The following is an 18,013-nucleotide window of genomic DNA, read 5'->3' on the forward strand; positions in this document are numbered from 1 at the left end:
GCCCAAACCTACCCCTTTCTTAGCTTAGGGAAAATTCAAATGATTTATTGTTAACCATGACTCCACTGAAGTATAAATTTTACTTGGACTCTAATATAAAAGAAGAGCAGAATGAACTTTCTCTTCATTTTTTTTTACTTAGAATACCAGCAATGTATAACAGGTTTAAACTATCCGACACAATTTTAAAAAGTTGGCAACAAAAAAATTATTCAAATCCATTTGAAGATATACCTCTTCTATTTTGAATCTATTTTAAGTTCTGTTCTCTTATCAGCCTTACTTATAAGAAGTTACAATTTTCTATGTAATCATAATTCAAATTGTTACTTGATTTTTAAGCAATGTATTTTAAGTATGGCCTTGGGTGACAGGGTGGAGAAACATCTCTACCAAAGGAGGTGTAAGGTGCTCCTTCCCTCCGCTAACCTGCAGGTTACTCTTGAGCAAGGTGTAGTTGCTTAGCCACCTGATCAGAGTCAAGTGAAATCATGGAAGCAGATGATGAATGGTCATATGAGCAGCTGGTGCATATCACAAATCCTGGTTATGTGACCATTGATGCCATGCAGACAACTTCTGAAAGGTATTGGTAATGGCTGGGGTCACCCGTCTTGTTAAGACACTGCCCAGAAAAAGGCAAAGGCAAACTACTTCTGCAGAAAAATTTATCAAGAACAATCATAGTCATGGAAAGACCACGATCGCAAATGTCATACAACATGGCACATAAGGTGGCATAGTGGTTAGCACAACGCTTTACAGTACAAGCAACCTGGATTCAATTCCCTCCGCTGCCTGTAGAGAGTTTGTACATTCACCCCATGACCGCATGGGTTTCCTCCGGGTGCTCCAGTTTCCTCCCACAATCCAAAAACGTACCAGTTACTAGGTTAATTGGTCATTGTAAATTGTCCTGTGATTAGGCTAGGATTAAAAATTGGGGAGTTGCTGGGCTGTGTGCTGGAAGGGCCTATTCCATGTTGTATCTCACTAATGAACAAATGTAATATACTTTTAAATATACTGAGGCACTTAACATTGTAGGATTAAATTAAATTTGAGCAATTTGTTTTACATGAAGTTAATATAAATGCTTTCAAACATGTTAAAGTTAGGGTAACTGAAGCAGTTTTTATACATTTATATTATGAAATGTTTCCCATGATGATTCCCAGTGTCCTGGATTTTTGCCAAGCTGAATCAACAGATTGATGTGTTTTGTTGCTTACTGTGGCACCAGCGATCAATGCCACAAATGCTATATTTCCTTGCAATTACTGATACACAAATAATGTAAAAACATTCACCATTATTCCCCCATAGCTACCTGTGCATTCCTTGTGACCTCACACCATTCCACCACTGAGGAAGAAAAGAGTCTGCAGAAAGATTTGGACAGGTTGGCAAAGAAGTGGCAGGTGGAATACAGCTTAGGGCAGCATATGGTCATGCACTTTGGTAAAAGGAAAAAGAGTGTCAACTGTTTTGTAATGGAGAGATAATTCAGAATTCTGAGGTGCAAAGGGACTTGAGATTTGGGATTCCCTAAACTTTAGCCTAAAGGCTAACTTGCAGGTTGAGTTAGCAATAAGGAGGACAAATGCATTTGTAAGCATTCAATTCCAGAGGACTTGAATATAAAAACAAGGATATAATGCTGAGGCTTTATAAAACATTGGTCAGACTAGAGTATTGTGAGCAGTTTTGAGTATATCTAAGGAAGGATGGACTGGCGTTGGAGAGGCTCCAGTGAAAGTTTACGAGAATTATCCCTGGGATAGAGGAGTTAATATATGAGCAGCGTTTGATGGCTCTGGGTCTGTACTAACCAGAATTAGAAAGGATAATGACGGATCTCATTGAAATTTGCTGAATATTGAAAGGCCTGATTAGAGGGGATGTGGAGAGTATGTTTCCCATAGTAGGGGAGTGTAGGACCAGAAGGCTCAGCTTCAAAATACAAAGAAGTTCTTTTGGAACAGAAATGAGGAGGACTTTCCTCAGCCAGAACATGGGAGTTCACTGTCACAGATGGCTACGGAGGCCAAGTCATTGGGGGTATTTAAGGCAGTTATTGATAGGTTCTTGATTAGTAAGGGTTTCAAAGGTTGTGAGAAGAAGACTGGAGAATGAGGTTGAGAGGAAAAATTAAATCTGTGGGGTTTTTTTGCTAGAAACTGAGGTACAACAACAGCAAGAGGAAAAAAAGAAAAAAACTAAAGCGGTAGGAGATAAAATCAGGACCACTGTCCTGTTAAGATGTAATCATAATCTTAATAAACATTCTCAACCCCCCATTCAAGTTCATGTTTGTTGTCACGGGCATAGTCAAATATAAATGCCGTGAAAATTAGCTCTTTACAGCCATAGCACAGTACATGACAAACAAGACAAACATGAATAATATAAACTAACATAAATTATACATAATTTACACAACAAAATAAACATAACAACATAAGTACTTATGCATGCACAGTGCATTATACTAGGTTGAAACAAGATACCTCCATGATTCATGACATTGCATACATGTTTTCTGACACAGCTGTCAATGCACCAAACATTTCACCCTGCGTAAGCATTACCATCTACCACTGAAATTATCATAAGAATCTATACAGTCGAATTAATGTGTGATTTCACCTTATACACAATATTTGCCACTCCTGTCTTAAGTTTTGCTCTGTGAACATCTTACCTCTAATCTAAAGATAAAGAGATTAGGTTTGCTTGTCACATGTACACTGAAACATACAGTAAAATACATAATTTGTGTCAATGACCAACACAAATCAAGGAAGTTCTGGAGCAGCCTGCAATTGTTGCTATGCTTCCAGCACCAACATAGCATGCCCACGCTTACTAACCCGTACAACTTTAGAAAGTGGGAGAAAATCAGATCACTTGGAGGAAACCCATGTGGACACAAGGAGAAAATGCAAACTCCTTACAGACAGCAACAGGAATTGAACTCTGATTGTTGGTACTGTAAAGTGTCACACTAGCCCCAACGCTATTGTGCCACCACATCTGTACAGTATGTGAAGAGTTGCTTAATGCTAAACAGGTAACTATGAATGTCAGATTGAATAACAGAGTCCTTTCAACACACTTTGGTTGCTGATCCACTGCATCGTCCCCTAGTGGGAATTTGGTTGGTTTAGTATTGTCAAATGCACCAAGATAGTGAAAAATTTGTCTTTGATACTGTTCACAGTGATCAAATCATTATATTATGCATGAGGAAGAATAAGGTAAAACAATAACAATACAGAATAAAGTGTAAAAACTACCGGAAAAGTGTGTTACAGATAAACAAGTTCTTGGTAAACTGAAAATACAAAGGCACAAAGAATGGCTAATGTTGAAGGGAGACCATAACTGAGATTATTTTCATGTAGAGATACAATGCATAATAGGCTTTTCCAGCCCTTCAAGCTGCATTACCCAGCAACCCCAACAACCTCGATTTAACCCTGACTTCATCTTGGGACAAATTTCAATGACCAATTAATCTACTAACCAGTACATTTTTGGACTATGGGAGGAAACCAGAGCATCCAGAGAAAACCCACGCAATCCATGGGAAGAGAGGTAGAGTGGAATACATACTCCTTACAGAGGACGCCAGGGTTGAACTCCAAACTCCAGCGCTCTGAGCTGTAATAGTGTCACACTAACCACTATGCTACCGTGGTGCCCTGTAAGACCTTGTAGCATGTACTCAGTTAATATTCTTGGTCAAGTGGGAGGTAGAATATGGAAAGCAAATTTATGTAAGAGCATACAGCGACCTTCTATGACCTCTGCACCACTACTAGCTACTAACTCTGTGAAAGCCAGTATTGATAAGACCAGCAAAGTTTCCTCCAAGGCACTAAGCTTTTGGAGCTCTGTTTCCCCTGGATGGCTTGATGACTTTGGGTGAATAGCTGGCGGTGCATGTAAGTTGTGAGCTATGGATGGAATATTCAAAATAGTAGCTAATGTAATAGGGGACACATGCAGTTATGCTTGAGTCCTAATTTATATAGGTTGTTGATGGATGTACGGGTTGGTAGTGACACACACAAAATAGTCAGGGTCTCGGCCCGAAACGTCGACTCTTTTCCATAGATGCTGCCTGGCCTGCTAAGCTCCCCCAGCATTTTGTGTGTGTTCCCTGGATTCCCAACATCTGCAGATTTTCTCATCTCTGTTGGTAGTGGTTGGGATACAAGGATGTATTCCCTGAACTTGATCATATGTGCAAGATCATTGAACTTTTGCCAGTATTACATCCACATCTTGGAAACCCTGTTCTGATGCAAATTAGAAAATACAAAAATTCCACCCTCCCCAACAGATGCTGCTCAATCTGCTGAGTTCCTCCAGCAGATTGTTTGTTGCTTGAAATGTTGTTTCTTGTGTTTAATGCTGGCTTTCCTGGCAACATTTCAGTCCAGTGCTAATTCAGGACACTCTGTTCTCCAGCTTGTCTTTCAGGACTTCTCCTGCTATGTGAGAAAATCTACATAGCTCACTCTCGTCAGAATTAAACCTCCAGAATTAGCTCTAGCCACAAAATACCTCTTTAAGAGGTGCAACTGCTCTTAATTATTGCTAGCTATGTTGAACTGTACTAGCTACTCGAGACGTGACGCTTTGATACACTATGAAATAGACATGAGAGAGGCACCAGATGATGGTTGAAATCATGGAAGTGTAGCACAGGTTAGCAGAGAATGGTGCACTGGTTGAAATTAATTGTATGTTATCGTCTGTCAGTGCCCATTTTTCACAGCTGCACAATCTAGCTTCCCAGAAAAGTGTACGGTATTTTAATCTGAAAAAAACCTACCCTGAGATGTGGCATTGCAACAGGCAAATCAATAAAAACATGGATGGAAGGAAGAAAATGAAAATGAGAGAAGAATAATTTAATAGATTGAGGCTAATATCACTGACTATAAATGAAGAAGGAGGAGAGGACTGAAATATGTTCAAAGCTTTTAATCTAAATTCTCAATTCCTATTTAATATATGTGCAGTGCATTCATTAAGCATGATATTTCCACTTCCTGTAGATAACTGGCCAAACTTTTGTAGTATTGTCATTTTTGTCATTTACAACATAAATGTGGAAGCTATCTATTATTGAGTCTTCACTGGGAAAAAACATTTTCTCACATTAGTGAGAAAGAGCCCTTGGGAAGTACACTGACTTAGTTACTAGTCTAGATTTAGTTTCAGTGCATCTGTGTTAAAAGCTTTAGCAGCTTTCACATTTATTGTTTCAGATATACAACTTATTTCACTGGATGTTGTAAAGTTGCTGTGCAAGAAGAAAACCAGATGCTTGGCACCTTCTTTCAGAAATTATTTTGAAATATTATTTCATTTTTGAATTTTAAAACATTACATTATGGAACATCAGTTAACTACCACAATGAAGAGTTCCTGCCTGGCTAATTTTAAGTGGATAAATTATTTCATATGATTCCATAACCTGAACAATTCTGACAAAGTGCAACATCACATCTATTCAAGAACATAAAAAGTTTTACATTTGATTCAGTTCCTCTCTAGTCTGTTGGCCTAATTCCCAATAATTTAACAAATACCTGAGACTTCTATTAAAACCTTATTAAGTAATTGAAATGTAAAGAGTCAGTCTGAATGTATTGAATCTGATGGGGAGAAGTCTTCAATAGCATTCAGAGCAGTAACAAGATGACAATTTGATGAGTATTATTTTGTGATATGATTTAGTTAAAGGATGATGATTTAAATCTTCTGAATTAAGTTAGAATTTCAGCATTAGGTACCTATCCTGATCTCCTTTTCCTTTTAGCTTTGGTTTGTTTGGGGAAGGGTGGGAAAGCAATGTAGTGGCACATGTAGAATTGATCCATCTTCATCTTTTCTATGAAGAAAACTTTGACTCACCAATTTATAATGCCGTGGTGAATTTATTGGTATTGTATATTGTTTGTTCCATTTGCCCTTATTCATCAAGCAAACTGATACTAGAAACATCAGAAAGGAAGGTCCTTAAATCTCGGTCTTCATATTGTTTACTTAATTGTTTCATGATTTTTTTGCCAACAGATGAAAATGAATGCATGAACTCTCATGTTTGTGGAGGAGCTGCATGCCACAATACACTGGGAAGCTACAAGTGCCTCTGTCCAACAGGATTCTCTTATGAACAGATGTCTGGATCTTGTCATGACGTAAATGAATGTTCTTCCTCCAAAAATCCATGTAACTACGGCTGTTCAAACACTGATGGAGGTTACTTATGTGGCTGCCCACCTGGATATTACAGAGTTGGCCAAGGGTAAAAACCAGATTGGATTATAAAATTATTACAATTTTTTAAAACAACTAATTCTTTGATTATCTTCTGATTACTTTCCTAATTCATCACTAACACAGTGGTTCCTAAGCTATCAGTCATGGCTCAAAGTGAGTCACAAACACCTTTCAAATGCATCATAAATTTAGGGCAGTTTCATCCTTTTACCACGTTTGACGATCATCATGGGATAGGAAAAAAAGAATCCTATTTGTATCCACAGTTGCAGCACACCAAAGAGCCATGGCCTTCAATTACTAGGCATCATTGGATGGGTGGAAGGAAACCTCAGGAGGTTTCTCTGCAGAAAAACTTGGCAGGATCTGCTCTAAGCAACAAACCTCAGATGGCATAGTTATCACCATACCACGAAAGAGGGAGAAACCATATATCTGTGAGGGGGAAAGAAAGAGAAGAGGTTGAGGATGAAGGAGGTGAGGGGAACAAGGAGACTGAGTAATCAGTTTAAGGAAGAGACAAAGAACAGTACAAGAGTTTGCAAGTAAGCATATCTGTATGCGAGTGGTCAAATTCAATCTGCACACAAGAATAGGTATATATATTTACAGATATCCTTAGAATTGTCTTGGTCTAACAATTGTTTTATTTCAAGTTTTCATACGTTGTTCTCAATCGTATTACTGCTGATCCACATTATTTGGTCCTTTCAAGTATAAAGACCTCACATTCCAGATTGAATAGTAAATGCAATTATCATCAACATTTAAATCCTGAAAGCAATAAAGTATCAAAAGCTGGTCACTTTATTACTCCAATTAACGGCAAATATTCCATTGAGACTGAAAGCAAGTTATCAAGAACAGACTGAGACTGAAGCAAGTTATCAAGAACAGACTGAGTAACCATTCTTGACAAGCTTAATTTGGAGCTTGAGAAGGCACTATTATTTTTGGATCCTGACACCAAACAGTTTAAGAACATTTTCTCTAAGTAATCATTTAATTTTCATTGTAAGTTCAATTTCAACTATTCACATATTTGTGTTGTGCAGCAATTAGTTATGGATTTCTAATTTAAAGTGGGTGCTTGCAGTATGGGTGATATCTATTGGCACATTTTTATATGTTAAAAAATTATGCATATAAATTTAATTAAATCTTTGTATCTACAGAAGTAGTTAATATGCAGTATGTTTTCATCTTCTTTGTTTAAAATGTAAAGTGCATAATATCCCCTCTGGAGAAACAGCTAGGTTTTCAATTTATTGATTTCAATAAATTAAAATGGGATGGGTGGCAGTGTGACATGTGATGAGGATGTTAGGAGAATTCAGGGTGACTTGGATAGGCTGGGTGAGTGGGCAGATACTTGGCAGATGACGTTTAATGTGAATAAGTGTGAGGTTATCCACTTTGGGAGTAAGAACAGGAAGGCAGATTATCTGAATGGTGTAGAGTTAGGTAAGGGAGAAATACAAAGAGATCTAGGAGTCCTTGTTCATCAGTCACTGAAGGTGAATGAGCAAGTGCAGCAGGCAGTGAAGAAGGCTAATAGAATGTTGGCCTTTATTACAAAGGGAATTGAGTACAAGAGCAAGGAAATCCTCTTGCATTTGTACAGAGCCCTGGTGAGACCACACCTGGAGTATTGTGTACAGTTTTGGTCTCCAGGGTTAAGGAAGGACATCCTGGCTGTAGAGGAAGTGCAGCGTAGATTCACGAGGTTAATTCCTGGGATGTCTGGACTGTCTTACGCAGAGAGGTTAGAGAGACTGGGCTTGTATATGCTGGAATTAAGGAGATTGAGAGGGGATCTGATTGAAACATATAAGATTATTAAGGGATTGGACAAGATAGAGGCAGGAAATATGTTCCAGATGCTGGGAGAGGCCAATACCAGAGGGCATGGTTTGAGAATAAGGGGTAGGTCATTTAGGGCAGAGTTAAGGAAAAACTTCTTCTCCCAGAGAGTTGTGGGGGTCTGGAATGCACTGCCTCGGAAGGTACTGGAGGCCAATTCTCTGGATGCTTTCAAGAAGGAGCTAGATAGGTATCTTATGGATAGGGGAATCAAGGGATATGGGGACAAGGCAGGAACCAGGTATTGATAGTAGTTGATCAGCCATGATCTCAAAATGGCGGTGCAGGCTTGAAGGGCCGAATGGTCTACTTCTGCACCTATTGTCTATTGACTACATGGCAGGCAGCCCAATTTGATTCTGTTGGATTCTCATCCAGGTAGAAAAGACAAAATCTAACTCATGGTTTTTAATGTTTGTAGTTGTATCTAAAATTATATATATTTTAACATTTTCTAACTAGGCACTGTGTCTCTGGAGTAGGATTTAGCAAAGGGCAGATGTTTCCAATAGGAGGTGACACAGAAGACAATAGTCTATCACCTGAGGCGTGTTATGAATGCAAGATTAATGGCTACCCCAAAGGAAGGCATCGAAGAGCAACAAATGAAAAGGAATCTGTGACTTTGAATGAAGCAAAGGTAATTGATGGCTGTTTTTATGTGGATAAGGCACTGGCTGCCATTAAAGAAGAAAACATAGCACAGGATGTATTTTAGCAGGAGTTTTGAATATGTGAAAGCGATCAGTTTATCTGTTCTTCTTTAAACTTATGACATTGTAACTGTTTCCTAATAACTCCTCAGAGCAGCACATGTCCCATTGAAATATTGTGACTGAGTCTCAAACTCCATGGCAATCAGCTTTAATGCATAGCATGTGAAGGGAAGATGCTTACAGCCTTCTTCATTGTATGTGACCCTACCAACTCTTATTGTCTACAAACCTACTAATCATACCATCTACATTCTCATTATGTCATTTACATATAAAAAATAAAATTTCCAGCATCAATCCCTACGGTACACCACTTGTTGCAGACTTGAAGACATATAGACACCTATCTACCACTACATTTTGCTTTCTATCACCAAGCCGATATTGGATCCTGATTTCCAACGGACAGTGGATATCTTATGCTTTATCCTTCTGGACCAGCCAACCTTGTCAAAAGCCTTAATAAAGTCCACGGGTGAACCACGACTCCCACTCTGCCTTAATTGATTTGCTCAATTGCCTCCTCAAACAAAACCATCATGTTTGTGAGATGTGATCTCTCTTGCACATGTTGTCTCATCTGCCCTGCTTTTCCCAGAGAACATAATTACTGTCCCTCAGAATCTTTTCTAACAACTTCCCTGCCACAGATGTGAGGGTTACCTGCCTGTAGTTTCTTGACTTACTCCTCCTGCCATTTTTGAACAAGGGGATATTTGCTACCCTTCAGTCCTCTAAATAAATGTTAAAATAGCAACTACCATTTAGACTAAGTTAGTAAACATTTTTACTCTATTTCCGCTTTCACTGTTAATGATATTTCAAGATTATTCTTTATATTTCTTGTGTTTACTGCCAGGTAAGCATCTATGATACGAGGCAATTGAATCTCAAGGAAGTTAAACAAGATAGATGTTTGCATCACCTCCTGTAGCTGATCAGAGTTTTGGCATTATATCATGAAGTAGTCCATAATAAAAGATGCCTGCTCTGGCATCTGATGGGCTTAGTTGGAGGAGTGTGTTCCTGCACAAAGCAAAAGAATAAGCACTAGAAAAGAAAATAGAAGATCTATTATATAACTCTATCATACAATTAATTGTTTGCATAATATTTTAATATAGCTAATTGTTTGCACTTTATTATTATGTTTGGTGCTATAGTGTATATTTAGTTATTTTAGTTTATAAGCTATTTTTCATATTTAATGGAGATTATTCCCTGTTAAAATTTTGAATAATTTTCCTTTCAATTGCCTTCTGAAAAGTCAGTTAAAATTTAAAAGGAAAAAAATCTAAGCAAACTTATATGACTTTCAACTGGTAGCCGCACAGGAACCAAAATACAGTAAACAAGACATCAACAAGGAAGCATCATTTGCTCCCAAGCACACGGTTAAATACAACAGGTATCAGATGTACAAATTTTATTTTCAATGAAATAAGTTATAGTCATAGAAAAGTACAGCACAGAAACAGGACCTTCGGCCAAACTAGTTCCTGCCGAACCATTTAAAGTCCCTACTCCCATCAACCTGCACCAGTTCCATAGCCCTCCATACCCCTATCATCTATGCACCTATCCAAGCTTCTCTTAAATGTTGAAATTGAGTTGCATACACCAATTGCTCTGGCAGCTCATTCCACACTCTCAGGATCCTTGAATGAAGAAGTTTCCTCTCATGTTCCCCTTAAATTTTTCACATTTCATCCTTAACCCATGGTCTCTGGTTGTAGTCCCACCCAGCCTTCATGGTAGAAGCCTGCTTGCATTTGTCCTATCTATGTCCTTCATAATTCTGTCTGCCTCTATCAAATCTCTTGTCAGTCTTCTGCGTTTCAAGGAATAAAGTCCTAACATATTCAATCTTTCCTTGTAACTCAGGCACACCAAACCCAGCAACATCCTTGTAAATTTTCTTTGTACTCTTTCAACCTTATTTACATCTTTCCTATAGGTAGGTGACCAAAACTGCACATGATACTCCAAATTAGGCCTCACCCATGTCTTAGCCAACTTCAGAATCAGAATCAGGTATAATATCACCGGCATATGTCATAAAATTTATTAACTTAGTGGCAGCAGTACAAAGCAATACCTGATAATATAGGAAAAAAATTAAAACAATTATAGTCCAGATGGTCCAGATCCCACTGCAAGCTTTCCTCACTGTCCACTGCACCCCCTGCCTTGGTATGATCCGCAAATTTACTGATGCAGTTAACCACATTATCATCCAGTTTGTTGATATAGATGACAAACAACAACGGACCCAGCACAGATATCTGCAGCACAACACTAGTTATAGGCCCTCCAGTCAGAGAGGCAACCATCTACTACCACTCTCTGACAGTTCCCACAAAGCCAATGTCTAATCCAATTTACTGCCTCATCTTGAATGCCGAGCAACTGAACCTTCTTGACTAACCTTCCATGTGGGACCCTATCAAATGCCTTACTAAAGTCCATGTAGTCAACATCCACTGACTTGCATTCATCTACTTTCCTGGTAACTTCCTCAAAAAACTTTTAAGATTGATTAGACATGACACAATGCTGACTATCTTTAATCATTCCATGTTTATCCAAGTACTTATTTGGATATGTCTCTCAGAATATATTCCAATAACTTTCCCACTACTGATGTCAGGCTTACCAACCTATAATTTCCTGTTTATTTTTAGAACCTTTCTTGAACAGTGGAACAACATTGGCTATCCTCCAGTCCTCTAGTACCTCATCTGCTTCTAAGAATGATTGAATAGCTCTGCTAAAGCCCTGGCAATGTCTGCAGCTGCCTCCTGCAGTGTCCAAGGGAGCAACATGTTAGGCCCTGGGGATTCATCCACCCTGATTTGCCTCAGAACAGCAAACACTTCCTCCTCTGTAATCTGTATAGGGTCCCTGAAATTTGTCCTTCTCCTTAGGAAATACATTTGCAAAAACTTTATTTAAGAACTGCTCCATCTCTTTTGGCTCCACACATAGATTACCATTCTGATCTTCCAGAGGACCAATTTTGTCCCTTACAATCCTTTTGCTCTTAACATATTTATAGAATCCCCTAGCTTTCTCCTTCACCTTGTCTGCTAGGGCAACCTTTTAGACCTCCTGATCTCTATCTTAAGTGTTCACTTTCATTTTGTACACTGCACAAGCACCCCATTTGTTCCTACCTACCTGCACCTCCTTTATTTCTTAACCAGGGCCTCAATATCTCTTAAAAACCAAGATTCCCTACACCTGTTGTCTTTACCTTTTGATCTGACAGGCACATATAAGCTTCGTACTGTCAAAATTTCACTTTTGAAGACATACCATTTACCAAGTGTACTTTTCCCAAAAAAGTAGCTTGCCCATACACAATTGCAGGATCCTTTCTAATATCATTAAAAACTGGACTTTCTCCAGTTTAGAATCTCAACCCACAGACCAGACCTATCTTTTTGCATATGTACTTTGAAAATAATGGCATTGTGATCACAAGATGCAAATTGTTCCCCTACACAAACTTCTGTTACTTGCCCTGTCCCATTCCCTAGCAGCAGATCAAGTATCGCACACTCTCTCGTTGGGATTTCTGCATACTGATTAAGGAAGCTTTCCTGAACACATTTGACGAACTCTATCCCATCTAGTCCTTTTACAGTATGGGACTCCCAGTTAATATGTGGAAAGTTAAAATCACCTACAATAACAACCTTATGTTTCTTGCAACAATCTGTGATCTCTCTGCAAATTTGGTCCTCTAAATCCCTTGGACTATTGGGTGTTCTGTGATATAGTCCCATTAATGTGATCATACATTTCTTATTTCTCAGTTCCACCCATAAAGCCTCACTAGATGAGTTCTCCGGTCTGTCCTGACAGAGCACTGACGTGACATTGTTCCTGACTAGTAACGCCACACCTGCTCTTTTAATCCCTCCCGCTCTGTTGCATCTAAAACCGTGGAACCCCAGAATATTGAGCTGCCAGTCCTGCCCCTTCTGCAACTGTCTCATTAATGACTATAATATCATAATTCCAGGTGTTGTTCTATGCCCTGAACTCACCTGGCTTTCCTACAATACCTCCTGCATTGAAATACAGGCAGCTCAGGACATAAGTCGTACCATGTTCAACCTTTCGGTTCCTAACTTTGTCTGAAGTCTTAACAACACCTGTCTCCACAACTTCTCCACTCTCAGCTCTACCACTTGGTTACCAACCCCCTGTAACTCTAGTTTAAACCCCATTGTACAGCAAGAATAAACCTTCCTGCTAGGATATTAGTCCCCTTGCAGTTCAGGTGCAAACTGTCCCTTCTGTACAGGTCCCATCTTCCCTGGAAGAGAGCCCAATGATCCAAAAATGTAATACACACCTTCCCACACCAACTCTTTAGCCACTTGTTAAACTGTATAATCTCTCTATTTCTCACCTTACTAGCACGTAGCATTGGTGGCAATCCTGAGATCACAACCCTGGAGGTCCTGCCCTTTAACTTAGCACCTAACTCCCTGAACTATATGGATCACGACTTCTCCCATTTAAGAATGCTAAGGACTCAGTCCAGGATGTCCCAGACCCTGGTACCTGGGAGGCAAGATACTATCTGGGAATCTCATTCTCGTCCACAGAACCTCCTTTCTGTTCCCCTAACGAATCCCCTATCACCGCAACTCACTTCTTCTCCCCCTTCCCTTCTGAGTCACAGAATCACACTCGGTGCCAGAGACCTGCCCACTGTGACTTTCCTCTGCTAGGTCATCGCTCCCAATGGTATCCAAAGTGGTATACCTGTTCTTGAGGGGGATGGCCTTGGGGTAGTCTGCATACATTCTTAAACCCTTTCCCTTTCCTGACTGTCATCCAGTTTCCTGTGTCCTGCACCTTTATTGTAGCTACCTCTGTCATCCAGTGCCAGAGATATTTCAAATCCATTTTCAAAGAATTCCAAATTTTGGCAGAACCATTTTTGTAGTGGCTGCCTAATACTCTTGCATTTCTAAATTAGGGAGTTTAGCCTCAGGACTAGTATCAAAATACATCCCATCTATTTACTCTTGAACGTTTGCCAGTTGCCCGTTGCAATTTTCCACCTAAATAAAATAAAAAGTGCAAAGCAAACTTGCATAATTTTCTATTTTAACTTAATGTTTAACTTGGCTGATTCTTTAAGGGAGGTACCTTGCTTAGTTAATGTACCTTCAGTAAAATTCGGGGCAGAAGCGGATTTCAAAGATTTATCACATATCGGGAGAATGTTCTCCATATTCACACAAACTGAATATAAATTCAGATATAAAATGATATAAATGCACAGTATTTGAATGGATAGGAGAGCACACCATGAGCTAACAGCCCAATTGTTTATTTCAGTTTAAATTACTGAAATTAGATATCTCCTATTCCAGGTTTGTAGTCCTCCTCCTTTTGGAAAATCTTTCCATTGTTTCTGACTTCCTAACAACACTGAATCCAATTCACTGTGTAATCAGTTTGTTTTGTATATCTGGTAATAAGTAGGATGTGGACATCACTGGCAAAGCTGGCATTTATTGTGCATCCCAGATTACCCTAAAGCATATGCTTTATATGCTGAAAGCAATAAAATGTCAAAAACTGGTCACTTTATTACTCCAATTAATGGCAAATATTCTATTGAGACTGAAGGCAAATTATCAAGAACAGACTGAGTAACCATCCTTGACAAACTTAATTTGGAGCTTGAGAAGACACTGGAACTATTATTTTTGGATCCTGACACCAAAAAGTTTTAAGAACTTTTTCTTTAAGTAATCATTTAATTTTATGCAGACCAAACTGACAAGGAAATCAGATTTCATTTTTTTAAATTAAGATACAGTATGGAATAGGCCCTTCCTGACTTCGAGCCGCGCCACCTGCAACCCCCGATTTAACCCTAGCCTAATCACAGGGCAATTTACAATGACCAATTAACCTATCAACCAATATATCTGTGGACTAGGGAGGAAACTGGAGCACTCAGAGAAAACTCACACAGTCATTGAGAGAACATGCAAACTCTTTATAGTGACGGGAATTGAATCCGAGTCACTGGTACTGTAAGGTGTTGTGCTAACCACTATGCTACCCTTCATTGGATTGATTTTTATGATGATTAGGTTGATTCATGGTTAATCTTATTAATTACTGGCAGTTTAATTGCAGGTTTATTATTTTAAAATTTAAATTTAAACAACAATGGATTGAAACTCAGATCTCCACATAGGTGGCCCAGATCTAATGATCCTAATCCAGCAAAAAGCTGCAGAAGCTATAAATCCAAAATAAAAGCAGAAAATACTCAGGTCTTTTATTTCAGATTACCAGTTCCTGCTGCCTCCTGCATCTCACTATTTCAGCACTTCTTTCTCTCCACTTTGTCACCATCTGTGAACATTTCCTCCACACAGATTAGCTTCTATTAGCAAGTTTTGCCACTCTCACAACTTAAAACATGCATGTTCACTATTCCCAGTTCTGATGTTTATGTTTCCATGTTCATAAGTATTTTCTATGTTTACTCCACAATTAATGTATGAAGAAAGTGTTAAAGTAATGTTGGATTACCTGTTCACTCTACCAAACTCATTTCTCAACTGTTTTGTTTTCAGAGGGAAAATGCAACCAGTTTGCCAGTGAGCCTTGAAAGTTTGGGAACGGACAATCAGTTTGTCTTCAATTTCAATATTTCTGATCTCAGCAATAAAGACCATATCTTACAGTTTATCCCGGCAATTTCTACATTGATAAATCATGTACGTTACTCGATTGACATTGGTAATGAAAAAGGCTTGTTCAAAATTAATCAAAAGGATGGTGTCAGCTATCTGCATTTGACCAAGAAGAAGCCACAATCAGGAGTATACTCATTAGAAATAAGCAGTATTCCCCTTTTTAAAAAGAAAGAACTTGATCGTCTTGAAGACAAGCATGATAAAGACTACCTCACTGGTGAGCTTGGTGAAATCCTTCAAATGAGAATTCAGATTGTACTTCATTAATACACAAACAAAAGGAAATACTGCTTCAGCCAAAAGATGGATCCTTCCATTGCTAACCTGATTCGACATATCATGGATTCAATCTCTTATTAACTGTAATATGTCTGAGCACTGCTTACTTCTAATGTTAGGAAAGTAAAGTCATGGATACATACCATAGCTCTAAACCACTTATTCGGGCTTTGTATAAATGCAGCACTGCTATTATAAATACGACTAGCTTCAGATGTTGTATAATGATATGTTGAATCTTTAAAAAAACACACACTTGGGCCATTCAGTCCACTTGTTGGACAACTGTTCCTTCTTTTAAGCAGAGCCATGACATTACTCTGCAGTAAAGAACACGTATTTTTGATCTTTTAAATTTTACTTTTCAAGTTACATTTCACTAGATCAAACATTTATATATGTACCTGGTGCTAGTAACATGTCAACCTAGATTGTGACTGCACTGTAATATTTTACAAACTTGGTAGCCAAAAATGCAATTATTCAGTCTAAGTATTACCAGATTGTTTTCCATTACTTTACAAAGAACCAAAGTTAGTTCAATAGCTTATCTCAGTTATGCATTTTTCACTCATGTAAATTAAGTGTGTGTATACTGCAGCCATGCTACTTTTTTATCATGGAAACTTTTGTATACCAGAATTCTCATTCTGTGTGTGTGTGTGCGCGCGTGTGTGTGTGTGTGTGTATGTGTGTGGGGGCAGGAGTGTGTGGGTGAGTGTGCGTGTGTGAGCAGGTGTGTGTGGGTAGGTGTGTGTCTGGATGTTTTCATCCCAACCTTGAGTTGAGGATGTTGTAATGGTGCTTTAAGAACAACTACTTTTGAAAATTAGATGCAATATCCCTCTGTGAGTAATAAAATGCACATTGAGGACTTAATGAACAAGAACTAATCAGGTCATAGGATTAATAGCACTTAAAAGTGAGACAATCAAACTGTCAAACACAGTCTTCTGTACAATGACACATAAGAGTACCAGTATTTTTATGCAATTCACCATCAGCAAGTTTTAGATTTTCAATGTCAGTAATTCCACAATAAAACAGTATTTTCAGTTTTAATATCTCGGTGTTAACTGTGATGATTCATGTGGATAAGGATTCATTTTCCTTTTGTTATATGTGTGTTTGTGATACGACAGCCCATTTTACCAGTATCTTTGGGAACGTACTGTAACTCCCCTTTGTGATTTTCAGACAGACAGGTCTTTACATAAACACAGAGTTCTGGCATGAGGTGCAGCTGGAGCAAGAAACATATTCACAAGTTCAAAAAAATGTCTCACACTATGCCATATAGTTGTCTGTTTATATTCATTATTCATTTGTTTCCTGGAATCTCTAATGCCACGTGCTCAATACTCATTTTACAGTACAGACATCCATGCTGCATATTAAGCATCAGATGCAACAAATGGTAGTGGAAATATTTGCTATTTCTATCAAATTCTATGTGTTAAAACAATAGAACTAAGGTGCAGGACACAGATAACTGGATGATCATCAGGATTCTTAGCAGTGTGGAGGAACAGGAGAGTCTTGGTACCCATGTCCATAGATCCCTCAAAGTTGATGGGCAAGTTGATAGGGTTGTTAAGAAAGTGTATGGTCTGTTTAGTCTTCATTAGTTGGTGAATTAAGTTCAAGAGCAGCGAGGTAATGACGCAGCTCTATAAAACCCTGGTTAGACCACACTTTGAATATTGTGTTTAGTTCCAATTGCCTCATTATAGGAAGGATATGGAAGCTTTAGAGAAGGTGCAGAGGAGATATATCAGGATGCTGCCTGGATTGGGAGCATGCCTTAGGATGAGTGAACTGGGGCTTTCCTCTTTGGTGCAGAGGGTGAGATGTGACTTGTTGGAGGTATAAAAAAAAAGATCAGAGGCATAGATTGAGTCGATAGCCAGAGACTGGTGAAAATGGCTAATAGCAGAACACATAATTTTAAGGTGATTGGAGGAAAGTATGGGGGAGTGTCAGAGGTAAGACTTTTGCACAGAGAGTGGTGAGTGCATGTAACACCCTGACAAGGGGTGATAGTAGAGGCAGATACATTAGGGCCATGGATGATAGAAAAATAAAGAGCTATGTAGGAGGGAAGGG

General features: G+C 38.7%; 1 protein-coding gene across 1 annotated transcript in view; it reads left to right on the plus strand.

Moving 5' to 3' along the window:
- LOC140714122 (fibrillin-1-like) overlaps positions 1-16,969 on the plus strand; it is a 410,633-nt gene extending 393,664 nt beyond the window's left edge. Inside the window, exons 63-65 of the mRNA XM_073024910.1 lie at positions 6,097-6,328; positions 8,629-8,806; positions 15,506-16,969. Of these exons, the coding sequence (XP_072881011.1) occupies positions 6,097-6,328; positions 8,629-8,806; positions 15,506-15,895 (800 nt within the window). The 3' untranslated portion in view covers positions 15,896-16,969. The remainder of the gene's footprint in view (positions 1-6,096; positions 6,329-8,628; positions 8,807-15,505) is intronic.
- Positions 16,970-18,013: the final 1,044 nt, after the last annotated feature.

This window comes from Hemitrygon akajei, chromosome 21 (genome assembly GCF_048418815.1).
Source record: "Hemitrygon akajei chromosome 21, sHemAka1.3, whole genome shotgun sequence".
In the NCBI taxonomy this organism is placed as follows: domain Eukaryota; kingdom Metazoa; phylum Chordata; class Chondrichthyes; order Myliobatiformes; family Dasyatidae; genus Hemitrygon; species Hemitrygon akajei.